At 37.3% G+C, this 26,049-nt stretch overlaps 1 protein-coding gene across 1 annotated transcript in view; it reads left to right on the forward strand.

The window, feature by feature from the left end:
• Window positions 1–26,049, forward strand: part of GOLPH3 (golgi phosphoprotein 3) — a 32,434-nt gene that overhangs the window by 1,768 nt on the left and 4,617 nt on the right. Inside the window, exons 2-3 of the mRNA XM_049795312.1 lie at window positions 19,237–19,368; window positions 25,293–25,407. Coding sequence (XP_049651269.1) covers window positions 19,237–19,368; window positions 25,293–25,407 — 247 coding nt within the window. The remainder of the gene's footprint in view (window positions 1–19,236; window positions 19,369–25,292; window positions 25,408–26,049) is intronic.

Below are 26,049 nucleotides of genomic sequence, written 5' to 3' on the forward strand. Positions count from 1 at the left end.
TTGTGTATTTTAGGCCATATTCTTGTAATCCTTTTTTTTTAGATGGACCTTGCCATGGCATTCTGATAAACTGAGGTATTCCCAGTGATGTGTCCTTCCACCTGTTGAATTAAAGACTTGTGTGTATATGCATTTCTCTTTCTACACGCCTGAATAGTTGGGGGAAAGTAAGTTACGTGTGACAAGACAGATGCCTGCCAGGATTGCCTGGTAGGTCTTGCCATGAGGAAGGTGGGATAAACTGGCTGATCTTTCAGCTCTTATTTTTTTCCCAGGACTGTGTGCTACATCTGCTGAATTTGTGGGCCTTAGGCTATAAAGATTTCAAGGTCAGGAGCATTCTGTCTGTCTAGAAAGAATATATAGTGCAAGTGTTCCTGGTATATGAAAAGTTAATTGTTACCGTTGGGCCTAAAAATCCAGCTTTGCACTGGTGTGCATCAAAATTATAAATCATCTCACTTTGCTAAGTGCAGCAGTGGCACACACTGCAGGTAATCTAATATTCCTTTGTATAGGAAATAGGAACTGAGTGATTATAGTGGCATGGATATCCATAACTCCCTTGGGATTTTGCAGTTGAGACATCAGACAAAAAGAATGATAATATTATCTCTGGGGTTGGGAGCTTATGTGCAGAAACAGTAGCATACACTGTTTGTGTGCTTTGTTAGACGTGAATCACTAGGGTTTGTGTTTTGGTTTTGGGTCTGCTTGTTACCCTTATGTACAAGCTACACTATGTAAACCACTTTGTCACTTTTTGCTTTTAAAACTGGAAATAAAACTATAGACTCATTTTCAAAGATGAATATATTTTGTTGTTCTCTATTGTTCTAATGATAAGTAAACAAAACTTGCTTACTTTCCACATCTGGGTATGCATTTTACAAAGTTTTTACTTCCAGTAGAATTGATTCCCCATGACATTTGTGCGGGACTTTCTTGTGACAGCAAGCAGAGAAAAGAGCAGTACAGGGTCTGTAAAGCATAACTGTGAAACTACACAAAGTCTAAGGGAAAGGCAAAGGCAGGTGTGTGAGCTATAAGCTCAATTGAAAGCCAGTAAATTTAAAACTGGTAACATCCTTCCTGTTTATTCCCACAGGATAAAATAATTTAATGTTGAGTTTAAAATAAATAAAAAATGTAAAAAAATAAAGGAGTCTGAATTGGCCAAAAAACCAGCTTCTTTCTCAGAAAAGTCACTGATATCCACATTGATAACATAAGGTTTCAGTTTTGGGGGTGATTTTTTTTTCTAAAGTTAAACACTGGTGAATATGGCCTAACACCATGTAAATTGTATACAAAATGCCTCGCATGTATGGAGCTACCATTTATAATTTGTAAGTGTAGGTGGCAGAGTCTTTTTAGGAGAGAGTTTTTCAGGAAGATCCCGGCAGTGATGGATTTGAGTGTTTCTAGGAGATTGTTAGATATTTATGTGAATCCTGCTTTCAGGATAGTGTGATGATTGTTAACAACCACAGCAAAACTTTTGAGTTGTTGCCTGGGTGTCTCTGCAGCATGGGTTCAGTGATGGGAACGTCTGGCTGCCCTAAAACAAACACAGCATGCCTCAATCCTGTGCTTAATGCTTGAACAGAATTAACTGCGTTTGCACATGCTTCCTGGACATGGCTTCCCATCCCTGTATGGCCTAATTAAATCGTACTTGATGTATGTATACTGGTTGCTCTTTTCCACCAATGGTTCCTCTTCTGTTTGTATCTTCTGTGTATACATAACTTTTTCTGTGTTCCAAAGTCAAGATAGGTTATAAGGGATATGTGCTGAAATATGTGCATGCTTGCATAACATGACAGATGCAGTGTCCTTGGAGGAGCAGGTAATACACTGCAATGCAATACGTTACTAGAATTCTTCAGGGACCATCACAAGAACACCTACACTTACTTGGAAACCCTTCAGAAACATGGCTGGGAAAGGGAGTCGTGTTCATCCATTTAGAGTAGAGCAATAGCCTGTTGCTATAGGAATAAAAAATACTCACTGAAATAAAATACTTTGCTGTATTAGGTTAAAAATAGCATTGTGGTAGGATGGGTCAAAGCCACAGCAAAAAGGATGTTATTCTGTAGAATTACTGAAGCATCTGAGGTCATCACTCCCAAAAGAAGGGAGTGATAAACATTGAAAGTTAGCTTATTTAAAAATGACAGCTAAGAGATGAGTACAGGCCAGTTTGTTCATTACAGCTCTTCCAGACATCTTGTAACTCAGTCCCATAGAAAATGGGGAGGTTCCAGCTAGGTGGCTGTGCTTTACAACTGTTGTTCCATTTAAGTTCATTTAAGTTTTTTGTGGGTGCAGGGTTTTTTCTGCTTGTGTGTTTGGGTTTTTTCCTCCTTTTCGGAGTGGTCTCTTGGTACACGCGGGGAAACTGTTCAAATACAGCAATGCATGCAGCTGCCCATATCCTCTGTACAATGTGCCACAACTAAACAAATTGAAGCAGCTATAGAGATGTGGCACCTACTAAGGTAAAATATTTATTTTGCTCTGTAATGAATTCCTTATTTGCTGAAAGAAAACTCATGTGAAATATGCTGAAATAATTGTCAGGTACTGCGGTCTACTGCAACAGTAAATATTTTTTGTTTTATTTGCCCTTTCTTTGGTGAAGACTAAAATGTCATTTGTGAGAATGAAGTAATGTTAAATCGCTTTGTTAGGTACAGAAATTATCTTGGGTCTTTGCTACTCATGTTTGGCCTTCAGAAACTTCATTTATTGCTGAAGATTTAGTGTTGCAGCATAGCTTTTTGTCCAAATTTTTCATGTGGAGGTTTCCAGCTTATGACATTTTTTGTCATATTGAAATAAGTTATTGGAGAGCTAGTTTGCCTGCTTCAGATGTGCTGGTTTGTATTTATCAGATTAGTGCTAAAATGTAGTTTTCATTATTCTTCTTAGAAATGGGAGTGTCTGGATTTGTTACTGAGTTTTAATCCTAAAGGGATTTTTCTGGAAGGTGAAATAGGAATTTGAAAACATTCAAAATGTGGGTGGCATTTTCCCTGATACTAAGATTTGGCTTTGTGAAATTCATATTTTGATGCAGAAAACTGGGGGATTTGCCTGTGTAACAAATGATGAAGTTTTGAAAAGTCTTCATATCTTTTTAGTCTGCACCCCCCCTACCTCCCTTAAAAACATTTCAGCAACAGCCTGAATGTCAACTCAAAAGCTCCCAAGTTTTGCTGGAAAATTTGAGACAAATGAGTGAAACTTGCAGAGGCGTCAACTGGGAATTCGCATTTCAGTTGAAGAATGATGTATGAATGTGTTGAAACCTTGACAAAGACATGCTTTTTCTCAAATGTTCAGGGCCTAATAACAACAAAGTGTGTAATGTCTGTGGTGAAAAATTCTTTCTTTCATAGTTGCACACAGCTTTTTGGTATTTTTTTTTTTATATTTCATGTCCATACATAAATTATGGGCTAGGAGACGATAGGAGGTGTGGGAGGAGGAGGAGTACCCGATTCTCTGTGCTGCAAGATGCAGCGAAGTGTCTCTTTACTGTGCTGCTGAGTAAATCCTGCTTTTGTGCTCTTTGGAGCATATGCTGATTTGGAAGCAGCATTTTGGATATAAGTTGACTTTATGTGTTGAAATGGTGTTTATATTTTGTGGTTCTGCATGCAGCTAGTATATAGCATGGCTAATCTGTAATCTATATTATTTATTCTTGGATAACTTTGAGTGTAGTGTAGTCCTTCCCTTCATGTCAAGCTGTCTACTAGGGCAAAGACAAAAACTCTGTCAAAAACTCTGTCTAGTGTTGCTTCTCAGTTTTTTTGAAGTGCTCTTAAAAAAAAAAAAAAATGTAACTCTTCCTTCTCTCCCTATACCAAGCTGGTTTTATTTAAAAAATTGCATGAAGTATATATGAGAAAGTATTGCTGTTAATTGCTAGAGGGGAAGTAATCGTGGAACTGAAAACTAATATTTTATATTAAAGAAGAAGTGGTATTATTTCAGGTGTTCTCTGATCCTAAAGTAGTTCATATTGCAGCATTTATCTCAATTAGTTAAGCTACATGTAACAGGCCTTCTTTGCAAGGCTAAGTTGACCAGGCTGTGTTGCAGACAGAATAGTCAAGAATGACTTTTCTTACTCACAGAGCAAATAATTACTACGGCACGTACTCACTTCTGTTTTGCATTACTAGGGGAAGGGGAAGCTAGTCTGGAGTAAATGCATGGCTTGGTTTCCTCTGCATGGACTATCATGTGCCACTTTCCTGGCACGTGAAAAACTGGGTTTTTCCCAGCTTACAAACAGGTCTTGTTACTTAAATTACTTCAGTAATTTATTTTCTTTCAGAAATATTCATAAAACATTACTGCAGAATGATTTCACATATGCTTTTCAGATGTAAAAATTACAAGGGTACACATAAAATAGTTCATAGCCATTCTTTTCCTCTTAAGTGCACTGTATGTAAGCCTGGATGAGTAGGAACACAAAGGTGTGTGGTACTGTCTTAAGTGCAAACCAGTATTATGCATGCCAAGTTTTCCCCACCTCCCTCAGTATATCCTATGCTAAACTACTGCATTTCAACCCCACCCCCCATTTGTGATGGACCATTAAGATAATAAAATAGTATGCCTTGTAAGCTAGATCTTTGTAATTGGATAGGTGTTATAGCTCTTGTATTATTTGTGGATGTTACAGGATTTATTCATCACACTGGGAAATTAGTCTGTTTGCGTTTTTGCATATCATTCTGTTGCTGATACTCTTTTAAGCTGCTTATTCCTATCCACTTTCTAATCATCTGCCTTTATAGTCTTTCTAGATAGCATCATGTGGTTGTATTATTTACAGAGTACTTAACTGCCAGGCTAGGTGTCTTTTGTACATGGGCTGTACCATGAAGTTTCTATTTATATTTAGCCAATCATTCTTGTACAGCGCAGCACATTGCACTTCCATTTTTTACTTCGGTAGACACCTGATTTTACTTTGGCACTTAGATGTTCAACAGTCTTATCACGAGGAAAACATTCCATATGTATTATGTTGGTTGCCATTTCAGTACATGTTCTGCATTGCACGGTGGAGAAGGCAGGTATAATGTTTATCAGCTAGGTTGAGGTAAATGCCAGATGGATGTTCGATCTGTACTAATCACTTAGGAAGTGCTAATTGCAACTCCTTGCCTGTGCTGGATATATAAATGGGACTTCTGCTTTAGTGGCATCTGCATCTGTGTCTGAGACTTTCAGTTTACAGTTAGTACATGTTAAGTATTAAATGGAAGAACTTGCTCCTTTTAATGCAGGGACAGTGCAATGAGTGGAATTTTTTTATCTCGTAATGAAAATGTTGACATGGCATTATCATGAGATAGACTGTTTCTTGAAAATTGTTTGCACCTCCATAAGTGAAACAAGTGAGAGACCTTTTCTGAAAAAAAACCCAAACTGAAAGGAAACTAGGGGAATTTTAGACAATACAATCTTTTTTTTAAACACCCAAAACATGACTCTGGAAATCCGTTCACATTAATGACCAAATGCAAATCCCTCAAAATGAAACATTGTATAGCTCCCCAATTTGAAATAACACAGTGCTTTACATAGTGTTTTAAATTGTGAACATTGTAGAGGAAAAGGTAGAAGAGAAGGATAGGTGCTGTATTTGGGGACAGATAACAGTGTATTTATAAGCCTGGAGGAGGGAATTGTAGTTTTAATGTGGCCTAGTTAGTGGTCAAAGTTAGTGAAACTTCCACTTATTAGTCAGCCAATATTAGACCTGCATTGTCTATAGGAGAAGGATATACTGGATTTAGTTTTTTCTTACTGTTTTTAAGAGAAGTATACTAGACCTGGCTGGGATAGAGTTAATTTGCTTCATAACAGCCAGTATGGTGCTGTGTTTTCGATTTTTGACCAAAACAGTGTCGATGACACAAAACAGTGTTGGTAACACACCCATGTTTTATCTGTTGCTAAACAGTGTTTGCACAGCATCAAGGCCACCTCTCTTTCTCACTCTGCCCACCCCCCAGTGGGTAGGTTGGTGTACACAAGTCTGGGGGGGGATGACAGCCAGGAGAGCTGACCCCAACTGGCCAGAGGGATATCCCATGCTGTATAGTGTCATGGTCAGCAACAAAAAGGGAGGGAAGGGAGGGAGTGGGTAGGTGGTCATTGCTTGGGGACTGGCTGGGCATCCCTCTGCTTTTGGGAGGTGGTGAGTGTTTTGCATCACTTAGTTCTGTTTTGTTTGCTGAGGGGGGGGGACAGGACAGGACTGAGGGAGCGGTTATGAGGGTCTTAGCTGCCAGCCAGGTTTAGCCCACCTCTAGGAGACACTGAATGTGTGCAAGGCTTGTGTTGTAAGCTTCTGGTTGTTAGATCTAGGCAGGATGCAAGCTATTTTTCTGATCCTGCTATATTTGCTTACTGCTGTGGGAAGACTTGGGTTTTTTGAGTGAAATACCTGATGTGGAGAGTTTAAGCACCAGTTCTAATTAAACATTTCTTTCAAATAAATATCAGATTTTATGCTGAGTGACAGTAGCAGGGAGTGTAGAAATCAATTTGCAGGTTATGGAACAAACTAATTGCATCTTAATTTTGCACCAAGTACGGAGAATAGAGATCGGACCCTGATGGAAGGTGGCTTTGCAAGAGCCATGCAAATATTTGAAGTCATTAACTGCATGAGTATACACTTAATGATGCTGAAAGTTAGGCTTCTAAGTTTGTCTTTTCATTCCTAAATCAACAGTCAGATTCTTTAAGTGTTGATTTGTTCAGGGGTCTTGTAAGAGTTCAGCAGTGTGCATGTGTTAGTTGCCTCCTCTTCAGCAAAGTTACGTTTTTTTATTGTCTTCATTTTAGTGAAGAGATGTGTCTATGTAATGTATGCCTGTGTACATGCTTGAAAAGCTGGGCAATAGCATTTGGCTTTAGTGCTTTCGGTAGTCGACAGCAGTTGCTGTTCATTATTTATTCTTTAACGCAGTGGCAGATTGATGGGGTACCTGACAAATTTCTTGTGAACGATACTGTGCTTTGTAGAATGTGTATGCTTGCTTTCCTAAAGTATTTCTAGTGTTTGGCTGTCTGAACACTTCAGAGATTTTCCTCACTAACTTATCTTATACCTAGACTACAATTTATGTTCCAGTAAAATGGCTAATGATTTCAGTTGCATCAGAAGAGGAAATCAAGAGGGACCACAGTCAGACATCAAAATCCTCACTAGTATTCCAATAATAAATACTTCTGCACTCTGACTTGCTTTTCTTTCTTAAACATATAATAATTTTCAAAAGTTCCATAGGTGAGGATGTATCATTAGGCGTTTCTGCAACCTTCTGGATCGAGAAGGTGATGGCTTACTTGAAAGGCAAGATTTGCAGCAAAGAGCTAGCTAGGTATAGGTTGGTGTAGACCCTTAATCTCTAGTGAAGACTCTGAAGAGGAATCTAGTTTATCTTAATTCAAATGACTCTGAGTATTTTCCCTCTGACATATGAGAAAATCCAGCGTATTCCTCTAGCAGGTGCTTTACTTGAATATTTTGCACATTCAAAAGTTCTGGGCATGTTGTTTTTTTCTTTTGAGGGATGACTAGTAAAAGGGATCAATGTCTCCTAAATTATTTTAGAAATTATTCAGAAATGCATTTTTATTTTTTCCAGTTATGTAGACAGATAGAACTGTATTTCTTATACTGGATCTGAAATTCCTTTGTACCCATTTAAGAGCTACCTTAAAATGAATCTTTCAGTTTTGGTTATTACATATATTATATGTCTATATAATATATACTAGGTAGCCTTCTCTGAATGCATTCCAGTCAGGTGAGACCGGGTCATGTCTTTAATCAAATATGTCTTAAAACAGACTGGTCAATAAAAGCAGTGGAAATCAAAATCTGGCAGACAGTAGGTATGAAAACAATTCTATAAGAAAAAGAGAGGGTTTGTCTTTATAATTTTCTAAATAATCTTAAATTTTATTGAATCTTATTGCTCTCAAAACCAAATATCAATTTTGCATTTTAGGGTTGCTTGTTGTCTTAGAACCTAAACATGAGGAAAAAAATTTTCAATGTGTTCTCAGCTTACCATTATTCTTGCATTCCAGAATTGTGGAGACTTTTTTCTTCTTTTTTGTCTTTTAGTTCAACAGAGGAGGGAAGAGATTGAAACTATTATTGAAGAGTTATTTAAGCAAGACCCTAACCCTGAACATTATACTTTCTGGGGTAAGACCACACAGTTCCTTGTAGAAGGAAATTGATTTGGGTCTTGCCAGAGAATGCTGCCACAGAAGCTGAATTTGGTTTTGTGTTTTAGTCTGTCTGGCATTGTGCAGTACTGTAGTGTCATGGAGTGTAAGATTTTTTTTTAGAGGTGATAAATCTATATTATTAGACTTAATCAGACTATCAGACTTAATAAATTGATATGTGTATTGAATGTATATTAAAAAATAGCAGAGAATCTCCAAGTCATTAAAGCATATGGATATTTGACCATGTCAGCTTTTCTTGTTTGAGAGTTGCTGTCAGCTGCAGCTTCTGTGCTGTGGTTACACCCATCTTCAGGTAGATTAAATTACAGTAACCTGCATTGGAAAGAAAAGAACAGATCTTTTTGATCCCCTGAAAGTGAAAATGGATCAATTCATATAATAAGATACCTGTGGTGAGAGCAGCCTAATTTTACCTTGAAAGTTCAAATAATTTCGGACATTCCAGCCTGTCTTTGATGAATGTTGCAATGAAGCTTTTCCTTTTTCTCCTCTGCCATCATTGTTCTCTATTGTTTGCGTTTTCCACCAGCTTCTTATAACTATGTTTAGTTATGCTGGTAAAAAGACATTTAATTGGTTCTCACTGGAGTTAAGGTGCTTTACATGTTTACAATCTGTCTAAGGTTACTGAAGCTGAATCAAAGCTTTATAGAAATCTGTATAAGGACCTAGCTGAGGAGGAACAAATGCTGGCTGGCTGCACAAGAGGATCCAAGGACTCCAAATTATCACAATAAATATACAGTTAGTTCTCCTAGTATTGACCAGCTTTTCTATTTGTTATTGAGAACTTAGGATTTTTTTTTCATTTTGTGTTCATTTTTACACCTGTTTGCTTATTTTTATGTTGAGAAGCTTCTTGCAACAGTATGCAGGAAGAAAAAAATTATATAATTTTTTTTAAAAAAGTGTACCTTATTTCTAGTATAAGAATGTTCTGCTCTGAAAAAGGATGTGGTTGAAGTTTGAAGAAGTCAGATATCAGATTTGTTGGACAAATACTTTATGCTTAATTTGAGCATATTTTATATATAGCATCAATTTTGTGGACTTCCACCCTGTTCAAGAGATTCAGAATTTGTAGTAGGCATTCCTTATAGAATGATGATGTTCCTAAATAGAATACTAACTTCTAAGAGTTTTTTCATATCTAAAGAATCCATGAACTTATTAGACTAACTCGGTTACTGGCATTGACCTGCCTGACACTTCTGCTTGTAGATACGAAGAGAGGTACTTACCTGCAACAATAGCAGACAATTTTTCTAATCAGCAATTTTACTTTCAGCTGAAAGGATAGGAACCACAGAATCACGTACAGGTGTCAGAAGCTGATGTTCACTTATTGTTCTTGGTCCTCTCCTACCACTGTCTGCTGGTATCTGCATTTAATTGTATGACTTTATGTGAATATCCAAGAGGATGTAGTGTTTCTGTTGTAGAAGAATACTGGTGATAGTGTTTGGAATTCATAAAATGAAGCTTTTGGGCCAACAGAAAGGATTGGAATTCTATGCTAAAACATAATTTATAATAAACCAGGTACTTTCATTGTCCTTTCTATACACATACTGCTTATATTTTGTATTTTACTTATTTGGATTTGAAAACAGCTTTAAGGAGATGTGTTGTAGAAGTTCTTCAGGTGATTCCAACTGCTTTCAAGTATTTAAAGTATTTTAGTATTTAGTATTAGTATTAGTAATTTTAGAGAGACTACATAAAGGAAACAGTATAAGATGGTTCTTGTCTTTTTGGGGAATATGATAGCCCTATGCTTCTCAGTCTGCTAGTACTCGTCATTAAATTTAAAATACTTAAAAACAGTGTTTGTCATCAACAATCATAGCTGTGAAGCAGATTAAATTTGTACAGGTGCTTGCAACAGATTCTGATGTTGGAGTTAGTATGCCAGAGGAAGGAAATGGCCATCTTTGACATGAAAACTGTGGCAACTGAAAATTCCTATTAACTTTTAACCTGCTGCAGTGCAACTGGATTGTATATGCTGTTATTCCTTTCCCTTCTGCCCTCCCCAGCTGTCTTTTTGTAGCTACCAAAATTACTACTTCAGAGAGGAACTCCTTGACTAAAAAGGTGAGAGTTCTGTCGCAATTGTGATTATGTCCATTATGAAATACAACTTGCCACAGACTGTATTTCAGGATAAATTGTCTCTGCCTGTCTTTTGCAGTAGGTTTCAAATGGATGACAGATGGTTGATTTTGGATTATTATGTTCTGTCTGTGCTTTGTGCCGGCTAATAATAGGGTAGTAGGCACCTCTGAAAGAACGTGCTGTTGCTTCAGAGAATAAGAAAGGGATTCTATTGCTGTCCTGTCAGATTTAAACAATGTAACTTCAAATTTATGATGATCGGGGTAATCATTGCTGAGGTCCAAAATGGGGAGCTGAAGGTAGTGATGAATATAGTGTATGATACCTTAAGCTTTAAGCATTTTCTGTTTTCTGAGCAGATTGTGCTCCTGAATGGCTTAAGTACAAGTAGCCCAAAAATGTACAGGGTGGGGTTTTGTTTGGTTCCCGACCCCCCCCAGCTCTTTATCCCAAAGATAAATAAATAGTTCTAGATGTAACTATTCAGGTTGTGAAAACTACTCAGGTTTTGAAAGCAGTTTGTCCATTGAAGTGTCGGTTGTCAGTGGAAGGGGATGCTCTTGTCTTTTGCTTCCATGCAACCATGTTCCTTCCCTTTGCCGTCCTGTCTCTGAAATTTGTTCACTTGCTCAGTGAATCAGATGAGCAGACTGAACATTAGCTTTCAGATAGACCACTTTCTCATCTAGCTGACTACACAAATGCTACTGTGGGCTCAAGAGAGAGAACAGTGATGTGCTTCGATGGAGTGAAGAAATAGATACTTTAGCAGCAGTTCAGGCTTTGTTGGACAGCCTTCTTGGGTTTAGTCCTCAAATGGCAAAAAAGGAACCATGGGAGAGGACATACCTTCTCCAGTTACATGGTTTTGTGCGAGGTTAAAATGAGATGCTGTGACATTGATTTGGAAGGTCAGTAAAACTGAAATGAATCTCTCAAAGGAAAAATAATTTAAGTGGTGTACAGAAGGTAGTGGTTCGAAAGAGATGCTTGTGCTGAGAAAGTAAGTAATTAACACTGGGATGTCATTTTTCCTCAGTTTCTTTTCCTGCTTTTTTCCCCTGGTGTTTCTCACTGCCACTTTAAGTACCTCTAAGAAAAGATACCTGAATTTATGTATATATGAAACATGAGCCTCTTTCTCAGTATTGGTATAACTACTCAAAAGTGAGCATGCAGGTATATTCTGCCTTTGTAACCCATGCTGTGTACACATTAGAACTAAGTAGACTCTTTGCTAATTGCGCTATGCAACAGGAAAATCAGTCCCACACATATAATTTATACCAGCAGGTTACTCAATTTGCTTTGCCCAATCATACAAATGACCTAAACTGACTTTCAAAGTGGTTTTTTTCCCCCCAAGTTCCACATTCGATTTAGTTAGTCCATCTCAGGCTACAAATCTGTTGACAACTGTTTCTTCTTATTCTCATTTTAATAGTAGAACTGAACCTTGTATGTTTTACAGGTCTCCAAACTGTATTTCTGTTATGCTGGCATGTAAATTTGGTGAGTGTGACTAATTGCACCTGGAGATTATTGCCCTCAGTAACTTCCCGTGATGCCAGCAAGCACAGAATATTTTCCAGTATGTTTGTCATCTGTGATTTCTGAGAACATACCATAAAAACAGTCTGCTGCATATTGGAAAGAATAGATGGCAAGGAAGAAACCCGTGTTTGGGAAAGCTGGACACTTGTTTGTGTATAAACAGAACAATAGTTTTATGTCTCAGAGCTTTTATATTGCTACCACCAACACAGTATTTGAATGCTATCCATGCAGAAGTAATAGCAAACTCCAGCAGAGTTTAGGAAGTCTCATTTTTGTATCTTTCAGCATCCAAGTAGAGCTGGTTGAAATTTTTCCTCTGAAATATTCTTCTAATGGAAAACAGGCTACCTATAAATTCAGAATCTACTGTTTGCTAAAGTGAAAGTTTCTTTAACCTAGATTGTACCTCCTCTCTGAGAAACCCTGACAGTAGGTATTTCATGTCTTCTTGATAGACTCTCAGATGTATTGCTTTGGAGCTAGGACTTCCAAAATCCTCAGGAGCTGTAATTGTTGTTTATCTTGGCTGTTACTTTCCAAGTTGGCCAGCTCCCTTTCTCATGGGGCTACCGTGGCTGGAAAGGGTTAAAGCAACATTTTATTGCTGCTATCTCTAAGTGAAGTTTCAGAAATTGCATTCTTAATTAAATTTTGAAGTCTTTTGTGTGTGTGTATGTGTTTCATAAAAGAAGAATCTGGAGTTCCCTGAGAACAGGAATTCAGGGATTTGAGTAGCTCTAGTGATGTTTCTCCTTCAGAAGGTTCCCCTTTACTTGTTTGGTTTATTTTGGTCTGTTTACCATAAATCTTTTGTTTTGCTTTTAACTAGAGGGTGCTAGGTGAGAGTTTAAGGAGTACTATTAAGTGTGCATATAAAATGAAAAGGCTTTTAGTAAGAGAAGTATAGACTGGGCAGTGTTACATGCATTATCCCAGGGAAGCTTTGCTGTTGTGATTCTTCATAAACGTAAACTGAGTCTGAGTCAGGACCAAAACTTTGACCTAACACTGAATATGAGTCTGTGTGGACCTGAGGATGGCCCTGAGGGGGCCTGTTGTTGCTAAAATAAAGAAATACTTTATTTTCTGGTGAGCAGGTTGTTGTAACCCTCAGTTATCTTCACAGACTATTATATGGCTTTATTGTGCTTTTTTAAAAGACTTAAAGCTAATTTCCATTTGCCATGGCTCTGTGGTCTGCAAAGTAATCTCTAATAGCTTCAGACTTGCTAGGTTAGATCAGGGAATGCATTGGCAGCTATGGTCTATGTTGCACTATACAATGGTCTGTAAACAGGTGGCCTTAACCAAGAAAGTTAAACACTTTTTTTAATTACGATGTGTGTATCTTGAAGCCTCAGGGTTGGAACTCTGCAAGCACTTCTTATCTTCTATTTTCTTTTGAATCTGAGAGATTTTAACAGATTTTTCACTCTTCCCCACTCTTTTTTCTGGTCTGTGCGAGGTGTAGTGGAACTGCTGCTCTCCTCAATTAACTGAAGAATTGGAGAGAGAATGTGTATTTCTGTAGAGGGAATAGATTTTTAGTAACTCTTGCGTGTAAAAGTATTCTCAGCAGAAGATTACCTGGTCTCATGTGAATCTTTTGTACTCAATTCAATTCTATGAAGGAGGGGATTTTTTTGTGGGATTTTTTTTTTAAACTTCACTCTGTAATCCATTGAAGATTACTTCTCTGTCAATATTTTGAGGTAATGTCTATAAATGCAAAATGGCATCTGTAATTTAATTGCATTTTTTGCACTCTTACTGCTGGGTGACTTTAATTTGCTCTTGGGAAACAGAAAATATTGAAGTTTGTTTGGGTGGGGTCTTTTTGTTTGGTGTTGTTTTGTCTTAAATAGAGCTAGTGTAACAATTGCCTGGAAGCTGAGTAGAGCAATGTAAGAGGTAACTGAATGACTGTTCCATGAAGGTTGGCCGTTTTGTGCTTAAGTGAAATGTTTTTGAAGTTTTGTGCAAGTTCTTAAAGCAGCATCAGTTGTGTAGAAATCGCTAACATACTTGGCACTGATCTTTGCCAAATACCTTCAGGTGCATCTGGTCATGTTAGAGTTGTCTTGTAATAATTTTTTGCACACTCAGTAAATTATAATGGTCATTGCTGCAGTGTCTTTATGGACGTGAGGTAGAGAAAGTGTTGTCTTATCTGTCTTCTTTCAAAACACATTTCTACAAATCTTTGAATTATAAAAGTTCTTGAGTAACATACAGATTTTAAATATCCAGAAATTTAAATTTTGAGTGTCTTGAAAAATTGGAAATCAGTGTGTTCTGTAGAAGTCTGTAGTTTAATAGTTCTGCAACAGCTCTTATACTTAAGTACTGAGTGCTTCACGAAAATATTTGAACAGCCACCAAATTCAGAATGCTATGGCATTGTCTGCGCTAATGTGTACGTGTTTTCTCTCTCTAGCTATGGCTTTATGATAGCATAAACAGATGATCCCATTAGGTTTTTCGTAGCTGGGGTGATAATTTTTGAGATGTAGAATGACATTATTTCTTTGTCTATGAAGGAGTTCTCATAATTTCCAGGAACCCTGATAAAGACTTTTTGCAAGTCCTAGAACCCTATTCCATTTTAAGTACAGCTTTGTGAAGTTTGAGAGTGAGGGGTTTTGGAGGCAGACTGGGAAAGCACGTTGTTGGGGAATAATGTAAGTTAAAGTTTTAAGGGACATGAGTAGGATGTTTCCACTCAGGGTCTCTTCCCTCTCCCTTCCTTCCTATGTGCATGAACCCTGCCTTCTGCTGCACTCTGCTTGCCAGCAGCTGCAGGAAACTGGGTCCTAGTATATGTTTACACTGTGTTGTATGCAGATCTGAGCTGGGGTATTCCTACAGTAAGTAGGAAGAAGCTGTGAGAGCTTGTGCTTTGCTTAGCAGAGCTAGACCCAGAGTATCAGTAAGGATTACTTGTTTGTATGTCTGCTAATGTATCATGTGACTTTGTCCATCTCTTGGAGCAGAGACAAGCATAAGATGGCTGCTCACCAAATAGAGTATAAATGCTTTCCCATCTTGTCTGCACCATCTGTGTGAACAGATCTAAGGAAATTTGAAGGTCACAGAAATTTAGATCTTTATAAACCTGCAGGTGGTAAGTTAATGTATTACATGTCACAGTAAGATGAGTTGGGGAAGGGGGCTGCTGTAGGAGAGAGGGTGTCTCAGGTAATGGGGAAGAGGAGCTAAAGAGGTAAGGTGAAAGCAGGGAGTGGAAGATGGAGGTAAGTTGGGTAACACTGAGGCACAGGACCATTGTTAGGGGGTGGACTATTTGATAAGTGTTAGTTTCAAGTGATTAATGGCTAACTGAACAGAAAGACCTGTGTGAGCTGGAAATTGGGCAAGGGGCATGGGGAGAGGAGACAGCAAGTGCTGGAGGAGGTGGTGGGAGAGAAATGGCCTAATGACCATGGATTTTGGATAACCTATTCTTTAAACAGAAAGATGATACTAGACTTAGCGCTGTGCTTTGCCAAACCTGTGTGGAAAGTCTGAGCTTTCAAAGTTAATATAGTAACAAGTTTCTGTTACATACTTTATTCTTGTTTCCCTTTATGCTTGTTTAGCAAAACTAGTTTTTACTTGAAAATTTCTAGGTCAGCCCTGATGAAAAAAGCTTTTGTGCTGTGTTTGTGTAAATAAACATGACAGTTGTAAACATTCTTTTGATCTTTGAATCAATGTAGATATAAAATTTTGTCTTGCAAGCTATTCATAGCTTAATGTGCTATTCTAGTGTGATTGCTGTCAGATAAAAATAATTTCTTGCCTTGTAAGACTTCCCCTCCCCCCTGCTGCTTAGCAACTTTACTGAAATAAGTACTTCACGGAGTTAGGATGTTTATAAAATGATAAAAGACTTGTAGGAAGATGGATAAAGTAAAAACATTTGGTGGTGTATTCATGAGAAAACTAGTGCTGTTTAAGAGCATTAAATAGTGGAATGACTTGCCTCTATAAATAGTGGTCTTTGATCTTCAATCTAAGTGTTTTGAGACCGTTAGGTATTTGGAATAACAGTAAGAATAGTGTTAAAAGGTCAAACCAAATCCCTATCTCATTCCATAACCTGTAAGGAGCAATGGCCAGGCTGTGTTCAGGGAATGGGTGTGCCCAGTGTAAAGACTCCTCTTCCAATGTGCATTGACTTCAACTGGGTGGGAGCTTCCCAGGCCATGCGTGGTTTACAGATCTATTGCCTAGTCTGTCAAACTTCACTATCAATCTCCTATGAATTTAACTAATTCTTTAAAGGCATTTTTTTTACTTTTGCCTTCCTGTAAAAACAGTTCAATAGAAATGTAGAAAAGAAGTTGGCCTTTGACTTTTCTAACCTGTGAGCTAGCTTAATTTACCACCTTTTAGTCCTTGTCTGTGGAAAAAGAAAAAATAATTTTCTTGTGCAAATAGTACCTTATTTTATATTGCTGTTCTCCCCATATATTGTTACTATTTTCCTACCCCTTTCACTCCTCTTTTCTTCACTGTCCATCTGTAGCATCTTTAATAGGTAGTAGTTCTATAAGGCTGAGCATTATTGGGGGTTTTGTGCACCTTTTTCTAGTTACGCTGTATGCCATTTAAAGTAGGTGTCAAGAAGCTGTTTGCAGTGTCAAATATAAATGTCTGCTTCTACTCATTTTCAGTTACATCAGGAAGTTTGAGTTAATTTAAAGGATGATTTAGTTAGACTGTTGTGTGCTATACTGACCTTCTGTGAAGATTGCTTCAGTTGTCTGAGGTCTTTGCAGTAAGTGCCAAAACAGATCAGTCCATCTGCCTGAACTATCTAGAAAGATCAGTTTAATGGATTGAGAAATGTTCAGAATGACACCAACTGTTATAAAATATCTCAATCCTCACTGCATTAATAGCAGTATAATCTCTGTATTGAAATATGTTGTTCCTTTTCTAGTGGACCACCTGCAAACTCTGAGCGTGAAAAAAAATATAGAAAAAAGGAAGAAAAAAAAGGTGGCGACTCAGTATACATTCTCATGACTTTAATGTCATCTAACCCACTAGAGCAAGCAGTTCCATTTATTAAGAATGTAATCTTTTTGAGCTGCCTTTCGGGATCACTTGATTAAAAACTGTTGGATGGTTGTGCAGTCTTCATCCTTGGGGGTTTTCAAGAGTTGTCTGAATATAGAGCCATAAGCAACTTGACCTGACTTCATAGCTGAACCTGCTTTCAGCAGGAGGTTGGACTAGAGATCTCCTGTGGTCTCTTCCGACCTGAATTATCCTATGATCCTCTGTTTCTTTGCAGCCTGTGGCCATGTGTGTTGAATGACTGCTGGAGCAGAGGAGTTTACATCTGGTAATTGCTGCCTGGAGCAGTGTAGTTAAAGTCACTTTATTGAAAAATACCCACTTTAAAAATAAATTCAGTTTTCATTAGTAAACAAAGGGAAAAAATTTAGCACTTTAATTTTTCGCATAATAACATAAGACTTTTTGTGACTAGAAAGAGGAGTATATTTGTTGTGCCACTATAGTAAGTTCGTGCAATAGGTTTTTAGTTTGTCTATGTGTTGCCTGTTTTAAAAAATCATTGTGTAAAGAGAGTATTTGATTGGAAATAGTAGAATGTAGGACTCGTCTCCTTTTTTCCCTTTTTTCTTTATTTTTTTTAAATCAAGCAAATACTGCACCTTGTCTTGCATGTTTTGGCAAAGAAATGTCTGGTCTGGTTGCCAACCAAAATCTTAGTTTACAGAATGGCTGACTTATGAGGCTAGCTGATACTCATAAACCTTAAATATATATGGACTCTCACATAAATACCTGTGACATATTTCAGTAATTATTTTCTAGGGATTCAGAGCTTTTGTCCACTTTTCAGAAGTATGGTTCATCTATGTAATACAGCTCTTGAAAATAGCTGAGTGCTGAATGGAAACAAATATCATATTCCTGGAAATCTATATTTAATGGCATGCATTAGTTGGGGACTATTTCGTAAGTTTAGTGGACTTAGATACGTGCGTCTTGTATCTCTATACATTGGCAACTTTTAGCTGCAAATAGAACAAAATTGAATTGGTCTTGATTTAAGCTAGTCTTTGTTTTTGGTTAAGATAAATTTTAGGAAAGGGAGTGCTTTCTTTTTCTTCTTTTTTTTCCTCTTTCTTTTGTTTACAGCGCTTTAGAGAAAAGTATCACGAAGTAGGTATTTTCGGAGATGAATCAGTAGAGGAGTTTTGGAAGGTCTTTCTGGATCATACCAAGTGTTTCTGCAGTCATTTCTCAAAAGACAAAGTATTTCTCAGAATGGTTTGTTTTGTCTTAGATACTTAAAAACCATGCAAAAACTGTGTTGGCTACTCTGTAGGTAAAATAGAATCCTTTTCGTAAGACTTTTTTTGGTCATAATTGTTGAGCAGTGGAGTACAAAAGTCAGTATATGTATTTCTAGATATTGAGTGAATGTATTGGGTCAAATGCTCTGTTCTGCTATTTAAGAAAACAGCTGTCAATGGAGAAGTACAGCTGAAGAAGCATGGTAGATGTGGTGTGGTTCATAGAGTAAGTGTGGTTTGCAGTTCCGCAGTCCATATGAGAACAATTTGCATCAAGTTTTAAAAATACATGTTTTCAAAGGATTTAAATGACAAAATAGCTGTTCAAATATTTGCTTGAAAACTTTTGTCTTTTGGTTCACTATATTCAAGATAAAAAAAACCTGTTCCGGGGCTTGTGCTGATTGCCACATCTATGTTTCCAGTACACTCCATGTTTTACTTAAGATTGATTTATAAGTACTAGTACTTTATCAGAGCTGTATTGTTTATAGATGTAAAATCATCTTAATATTTCTCAGGAAGCTCAGAGAAGCCTGTGTTATGTCCATAATGCCAAACGCTTGATGTCTTAAAAATGTAGTAAGTTTACTTTGACTACGTATAAATTACACTTTATATCTCTATGTATAAACTACACTTTATATCTCACAGTTCTTGATATCTCACTGTTTCATTTTTCATCACTGTCCTGAGGTTTCCTTATTCTTCGAAGAGCAGAGGCTGTGTCAAAACTAATAGGGGATGAGTCTGTTTCATGTTTCCATTACAGGAATGGTAGTTGACTAGTGGTGCTACTTCAAAAGTGTATGAAGGCAGGAGGACTGCTTAGAGAAAGAGTAAGCCTCTCTTTCTATTGGCTTTCAGGTGGAGATGGAGATATCTTATTGCCTTTCATTCTTCACAGGGTTACACATCATTCTGGAATGATTGCATCTCCTCAGGATTGCGTGGCTGTATGTTAATTGAATTGGCATTGCGGGGCCGTCTTCAGTTAGAGGCTTGTGGAATGAGGCGCAAAAGCCTATTAACAAGAAAGGTAAGTGGAGGAAAATGATCACATTCCCAAGTTATATGCACAGAGTGAAAAGTGTTTAAATGGTGAGCTGAAGTGCCTTGGAAGAATCCTCTGTACTTGTTCTCTGCTCCTGTTTGTTCTCTTGACATGTTCTGGCTGCTGTTGGGAACCTTGCACAAACAGTTGGCAGTGGCTCTGGCCCCGGGTGCAGCGGCAGCAGTTACTGCAGAGAGTCAGCAGCACCAGTTGTAATCTGCTGAAGGAACTGGCTTTTGCAATGTTGGTGAGATGTGGGTTCAGACTGAAAGGAATGGCTAACTGACAGCCTGCCAGATGTATCCTGCAAGACATAGGTTTAATTCTGGTGTACACATGTCGCTGTTTGCGCCTGCAATGCATGGAAAGGAAATTATCCTTGTACTGTGGGCCCCTGAGAACACAAAACTGTGCTGAGTTTAAGGTGTGTTAAATTAGTTGTACTCAACTGACCTTTAAGTTGGGCAAGTTTTTAAGGTCCTTTATTGAATTAGACTGAAGATTTGAGGCCTTAATTTATTACTTTTGCTGCTGGATTTTTCCTTTGTACAACATGTGCAAAATCACACTGTTTGAAGAATTTTTATTTCATTAGCATTAGAGGATACTTGTAAAATAAGCTTCTTGAAAATGGTCAAGTTTATCTGTGGTGGATAGAAAACATTCTCTTTTATGGCATGTTTCCATGTCAATATTATCCTTTGCTAAATTTTTTAAAGGAAAGCTTACAAATTCCCCAGCCTTCTCCCAGCTTCTTCCTCTTCTGAAGAATCAAACCTCTGTTCAGACAAACAGCTCCTGCTTCTTTTAGCTTCATTTAAGCATATTCAGCATTGATTAGCTTGCACAATTTTTTTTTTCCTCCAAAGCTTTTGGCTCCTTAGGCATTCAGGAATGTTCTTTAGCAGTTATTTTCATTTTATGCAAAAGTTGTCAGTTCTCTCTACCTGAAATTTAAACTTTCTTTTTTTAGGAAAATGGAAAAATAACTTGTGCATATCTTCAGTAAAGAATACAAGCAAAATTATTGTCGTCTTTTGTGGTGGTTTGTTTTGGGGGGTGTTTGTTTGTTTGGTTTTTAATTTTATCGTCTTGAGGGTGAGTAGGTGTGGTTGTTCCTCCTCCCCCACTCCCACCCCCTTTTGTTTAAAGAGATCTAAAAGCTACCCAAGATTAAAGATTTTGTTCTTTCTGCTGTTGTAAGGCAATTGAGATTTCTTTTTTGTTGGCAGGAGGGTTCTATGAAAAGTTTTTAATTTAAAATTCGGCTGAAGATTGGTTTCTGCCTAAGTATTTTTTTGCAAATAACATCCTTAATCGATATACATGAGGTTTCTTCTCCCCCTGCACCACCTCGCTCAATTTAGAAATCATTCTCATGAATGACTTGTGTTGTTTTGTACCTTATTTGAAGTTTTGCATTAACACCAAATTTCAGTCTTGTTTCTGTGTCGGCCAGATTTAAGTGTATCAACTCTACCAAGTGTTCTCCTTGTCCCCCTTTTGCAGGCTTTGCTTCCCTTGACCTCAGCTTTCCCTGTGGTTTAAACACAGCGCTTAGTGAGTGGAATGAGCTGTCGAGTTGCATCCAAAGTTGTGATTCAGTGGCAATACCATTTTCTATAGTTTCTGCCTCTCAGGCTAACCCTTCTTCCTCCTTGCCCCAGGTCCATCCTCGGATTTTGTGGGAATGTACAATCTCCTTAGAAATCAAAGTTTTGATTTGTGAATCAAAGGCCTGTATCTTCAAGCCATGGTTTGAAGGGAGGAGCTTAGGCTTCAGTCACTTTAGCCTGTGTTGCAGCTGAGAAGGCTAGTCCTGTCTTTATGAAGAGGCTTATCTTGGGTTTTTACTAGCATTTGTGCAGCCTTGTCAGGTCACCCCTCTGGCTGAAAACTAATTTGCTGCTTTGATCAGTTTAGTTTTTACTTGAATCACGTTCTTGATCTTATCAGGTGGGGCACAAGTGAGACTGCTGGCACAAGCAATAAGGTGAGGACAAGAAGAGGGTAGAACTAGTTCTTTAGGCAGTAGTACAGATTTATAACCAGCTAACTGTGGCTGTGGTCATACAGCTGACTTAAAACATTGCTAGCTACATTGCAAAGCTACTTCGAGCCTTAAATCAGGTAGATCTTTGCTGATAATTTTTTGCAGTTTCTGAGACAGAACTTCAGAACGGATCAAAATGCATTAAATCCATGCTCGAATGCCATAGAGAGACAAATGAGACCAAGTAACTGGCAAACAAGGACTTGATTGATGTTAATGAAACCTTGAAAATCAGTACGACGTATTTTATGTTGCAATATCATCATAAATTTGGCTTAAGAGTATGTAATCATTGCATCATTTTGGAGTTCTACCTACTGGTATCAATTTGAGAAACAAATAAGTGAATGTTGAGGGTAACATATAAATAAATTTCTAAGACTAGTGATTATTGAAGGTAGAAAATGATACTCTATGCTGCCTTACAGTCTCAGAAAGCAAACCAAATCATTAGAGTTCTTAAAAACAAAAGAAACCCCAACAAATTCTTGGTAGATTTACTTCAGTATTTTATAGCTGACAATTCTGAGTGATTCTTGCATGAGTGAATTTTTGTGTTAAAACTAATAATGAATTTTACTTAAAAAATCAACACAAGAAGTGCTTAATCTTTAGCATTACTTAATTGTAAAGCTGCATTGTGGAAAATACAAATTAAATATTCTGTATAATTTAAATTTCCTCAGCAGTTGGATACAAGGCAAATCTAGTACCTGATAAATCACTGAAAAATTGGAATAAAGAAAGAATTTTTTTTTGCAATAAGGCTAAGGACCATCATCTCTGAAGATCTATAACCTTAGCTGCTTTCTCTACCTTAGCTCCTCTGTTAAAGAGATAAAACAATTTCCCCCTTGTGGATGCTTAATCTTCTGTGGTGATTCAACTCATCAGATCCCCGGTCCACTCGATTTCCCACTCTTCTTGTGCTATTATGACTCTGAAGATTAGCCAAGAAGCATTCATCAATAAATCCAAGAAAGAACAGGTCCATGAAGATAGGAGAGAGGTGGCTGGGCTTCTGCTGTTGCCTGTTTCCATGTGCCGGGAAGGGGAGGGGAAGAGAAATACCATGGAAGTGAGAACCAAAATACTTTTGAGGGGAAGGATAATCAGAAGAATCAATGCAGTGAATATTCAGTGTAGCAGAGAAGCAAGAAGAAACAGTGCTGTATGCCTGGCTGCAAAGAACAGCAAATTTGAAAACAAAATTGCTGTGCATTGTGGCTTCACACAAGTTTATGGAGTCCTGACTGAGTTGAATGGGAGAGTCTATGCTCCTTACAGCTCTTTCCTCTAAATGCTTGTATGTTTAGGCTTGTACTGTCACAGTGCATTATATTCGGGCTAGCTTGTTAAACTTCTTTGCAGTGGTAGGAAAAAGTATTTAACTCCAAATAAGCAAGGAAAGCTGTTTTCTGAACTTTAAAAAAAACCCTTACATGTATCCTAGACTTAAAAGCATTTTTCATCTCTTCAGTGAAGTTTGTTTTGTTTGTTTTGGTTTGTTTTTTAAATAATAAAATTGGTCAAAAAGATTACTTCAATCTTAGTGGTCAAAGTGAGATGGTGAGTAGTAGGTTACCAACTGCAGTAGGCTGGAGTGATCCAGTGTAACTAAGGTTACTGTGAAACTAATCATATGGTACACTTGAAAGAAACTAAAATACTGCTGGAATGTCAATTTTAAAAAAAGTAAAGGTAAATAAGTTGAGTGGTTTTAGGCTAATTATTAGAGGAATAGTTGAAAGGTGGCTATTACTAGCAGCAATGTAGCAGCTTAAAAACCTGACTTGAAGTATGCTCCTGTATAATTAAAAAACAGAAACTTCCAAAATTTCAGAATCTTGATGTAAAACTGGAAGATATGTAGTATCATTATATGTGGTTAATAGAGGTTTTGAGTGATGCTGTAGTGTAAGCTTGTAAATCAGAAAGATAAATATGCTTTCTTGTGTGTTTAGATTCAAATTCAGATTGTCTGGATTAAAATGTAGTTGTGTTTTTAAACCAAATATCCAAGGTTTATGGTCGGAGTGATCTCCAGCTCCCCAAAATGGAGACCTGGACAGTATCTCAAGAGACCATTTAATCTTGATGTAGTAATAGATAATGAGGTTTCTCTGGTCCCACGCTGGCACATGTCTAGTCTTCAAATTCTCCACTGAATGCAATGCAGCAGCTCCCTGGCTGTTGAGTTTGCCGGGTGAAGTTTTTGACAGTACATCCTGCGTCTTCTGTATTTCCAGAATAAGCTGGTAGCTTTTGTTTTTCCCAAAGTAGGCACCCTAAACTGCTCTTTGATACCTTTTTTGTAAAAATGTCTGTCTGTCTTTTTAGATCTAACCAAACTTTGTTCTTTCTGGTGTGGCATTGTGGACTGGTTCATTCTTGCTGATTTTTGTTAAAAAATCTTAGTTTCTGTGCTTTCTATGTACCATCTACATTGGAAATAATATTCTTGCTATGACCTGTTAGGCATTTGCAAAGATCTCTCCAGCAATTTTCCCTTTCATTTAATCTCATTGACTTTGTACACATCTCCAGTTTGGGATCATCTTGCCAGTGTTGAAGCTGTCTTACCATTGCAACTCATTTCATTGTCATCTGTAGATGAAATATGAAAATGTATTGTACTCCTTTGTTGTTTGTAGAAAGGCTTATTAGAACTACAGAGCAGAACTAAACTTGTATTTCAAGAGGACACTTAAAGCTTTTCCAGGACACCGTTCTCACTACTGTGAAGCCTTACAAAAATCAAGAGCTTTCACTTGCTGCTTCTTGTATATGTGGAAGTGTGTTGATGTGTTAGTTTTTCTGTCAATTGCCTGCTATCTTTTTACCTGATGCTTAGAAAGTGCTACATTGTAAAACTATTTAAATTGCCAGGTGTAGTTGATTTTGTAAATAGCTTTGAAACTGTAGTAGTCATTCTTTTCCTAAAGAAAGATAGATTTTATTGTTGTTAGTTTGGTTTTATTCATACATATTGACTTGGGCTAGTTTAATCTGTATGGTTTTGGTTTTCTCTTGCTTCTGTTTTTCTAACCAGAAAAAAATTGTATTTGTACATGGTTTATATAAATACTTATACTGGCAAACAAGCAGTTACTCAAATTCTTAAATTATATTACGTTACTGTGAATGATTTTTTTGTTGCTCTCGTGCTCTCTTGAGGGAAGAGCTCAAGTCATTTTAGAAGTTATTTAATAACAAACTTAAATGATACTCCATTTATTACTGCATATTAGAGGGGTTTATTAGTACATACATATTTTGCCTATTACATGTATTTTAACTGTTAGTGAATGGAACATAGTGTTGCTGGTCAATGTGTTCCTCAGAGCTGTAAAACTTAGAGTTGTCTTGAACCTATTTTTATCCATGAATATATGTAAGAAGAAAACAATTTTCTTGCTTTTTTTAGTTTGTAATTGATTTCTCAATTTCACATGGCCTAATTGTTTAACTGCAGTATTTTGAATAAATTGACTTGAAGCAGTAAATAGCCATCAGAGAGTAATTTAACATTGTAGTATACTTTGTTTTGGGGAGGAAGCAAAGGACCTGACCAGCTTAGAGGGTTATCCTTAAAAAATTAGATGTTAAGCATGTTATTAAATACTATAGTTTTAGTCAGGGTTAATTTAAGTTCTAGATCACCTAAGACTTAACAGAGCTCTGTAATTAAAATCCTAGGTAGTTGGTTTTTGTTTTCTTTTTTAACCACTGGGTATTTTTGTAAAGTTGCATATTCTGGGTTTTGATAACAGGTAGATTTTTCCAGTTTTTATTTATGGATGTTTATGGTACATGAATTAAGTCAAAATACTGACTGAGTTTTATTCTGTCCTAGGTGATTTGCAAGTCAGATGCTCCTACAGGGGATGTTCTGCTTGATGAAGCTCTGAAACACATAAAAGAGACCCAGCCTCCTGAAACAGTACAAAATTGGATTGAACTGCTTAGTGGTAAGCCTTGGACATAATGTATTTGCTCCCCGGCCCCCCCCCCCCCCCCCCCTCCCCCCCCCCCCCAAGCCAATTATCTGGCATCACTAGAGATTATACTGTAAGGGTTTTGGGGAGAAAGTATGTAAAAATGTTAATTAGTCTTTCCTCTAGGGTAGTCTCTTGTTGATTGTAGCCTTTAATCAAATGCAAGTAACTGTTGCTTTTGACTTAACTTGGTACAGAAAGGATCTTTATGGAAGTGTCAGAGGACATCTCAACTCTGTGGAAGAGGTGCCTTACACTGACTCTGAAGTAAATCAGGACTGCACCCTGGAGATATAACTGCCTTTCTCTGTAATTGGAAATGAGGATTAGTGGAAGTTTGGAGTATAGGTGTATGGATTCAGTGTTAAGATCTTTTGATAAAGAAAGGAGATAAGGACCTCACTGCTCAGTTGTAAAAATTGAGGCTAATTTGGCCATTAATTGTAAAGAAATAATAAAGAGTCAGGAGTTCTTCCCATTAACTGGAGAAATGTAATATTTTCAAATGTCAGATACTTCTCATTGTTCAAAACAAAGTCTTCAAGATGACTACTTTGCACACAGCTCTTTCTGTAAAGCTAGTAAGATGTTGCAAAAAAAAAAGTCAAATTAGAT

The sequence above is a fragment of the Accipiter gentilis genome, chromosome Z, assembly GCF_929443795.1.
Source record: "Accipiter gentilis chromosome Z, bAccGen1.1, whole genome shotgun sequence".
Classification (NCBI taxonomy): domain Eukaryota; kingdom Metazoa; phylum Chordata; class Aves; order Accipitriformes; family Accipitridae; genus Astur; species Astur gentilis.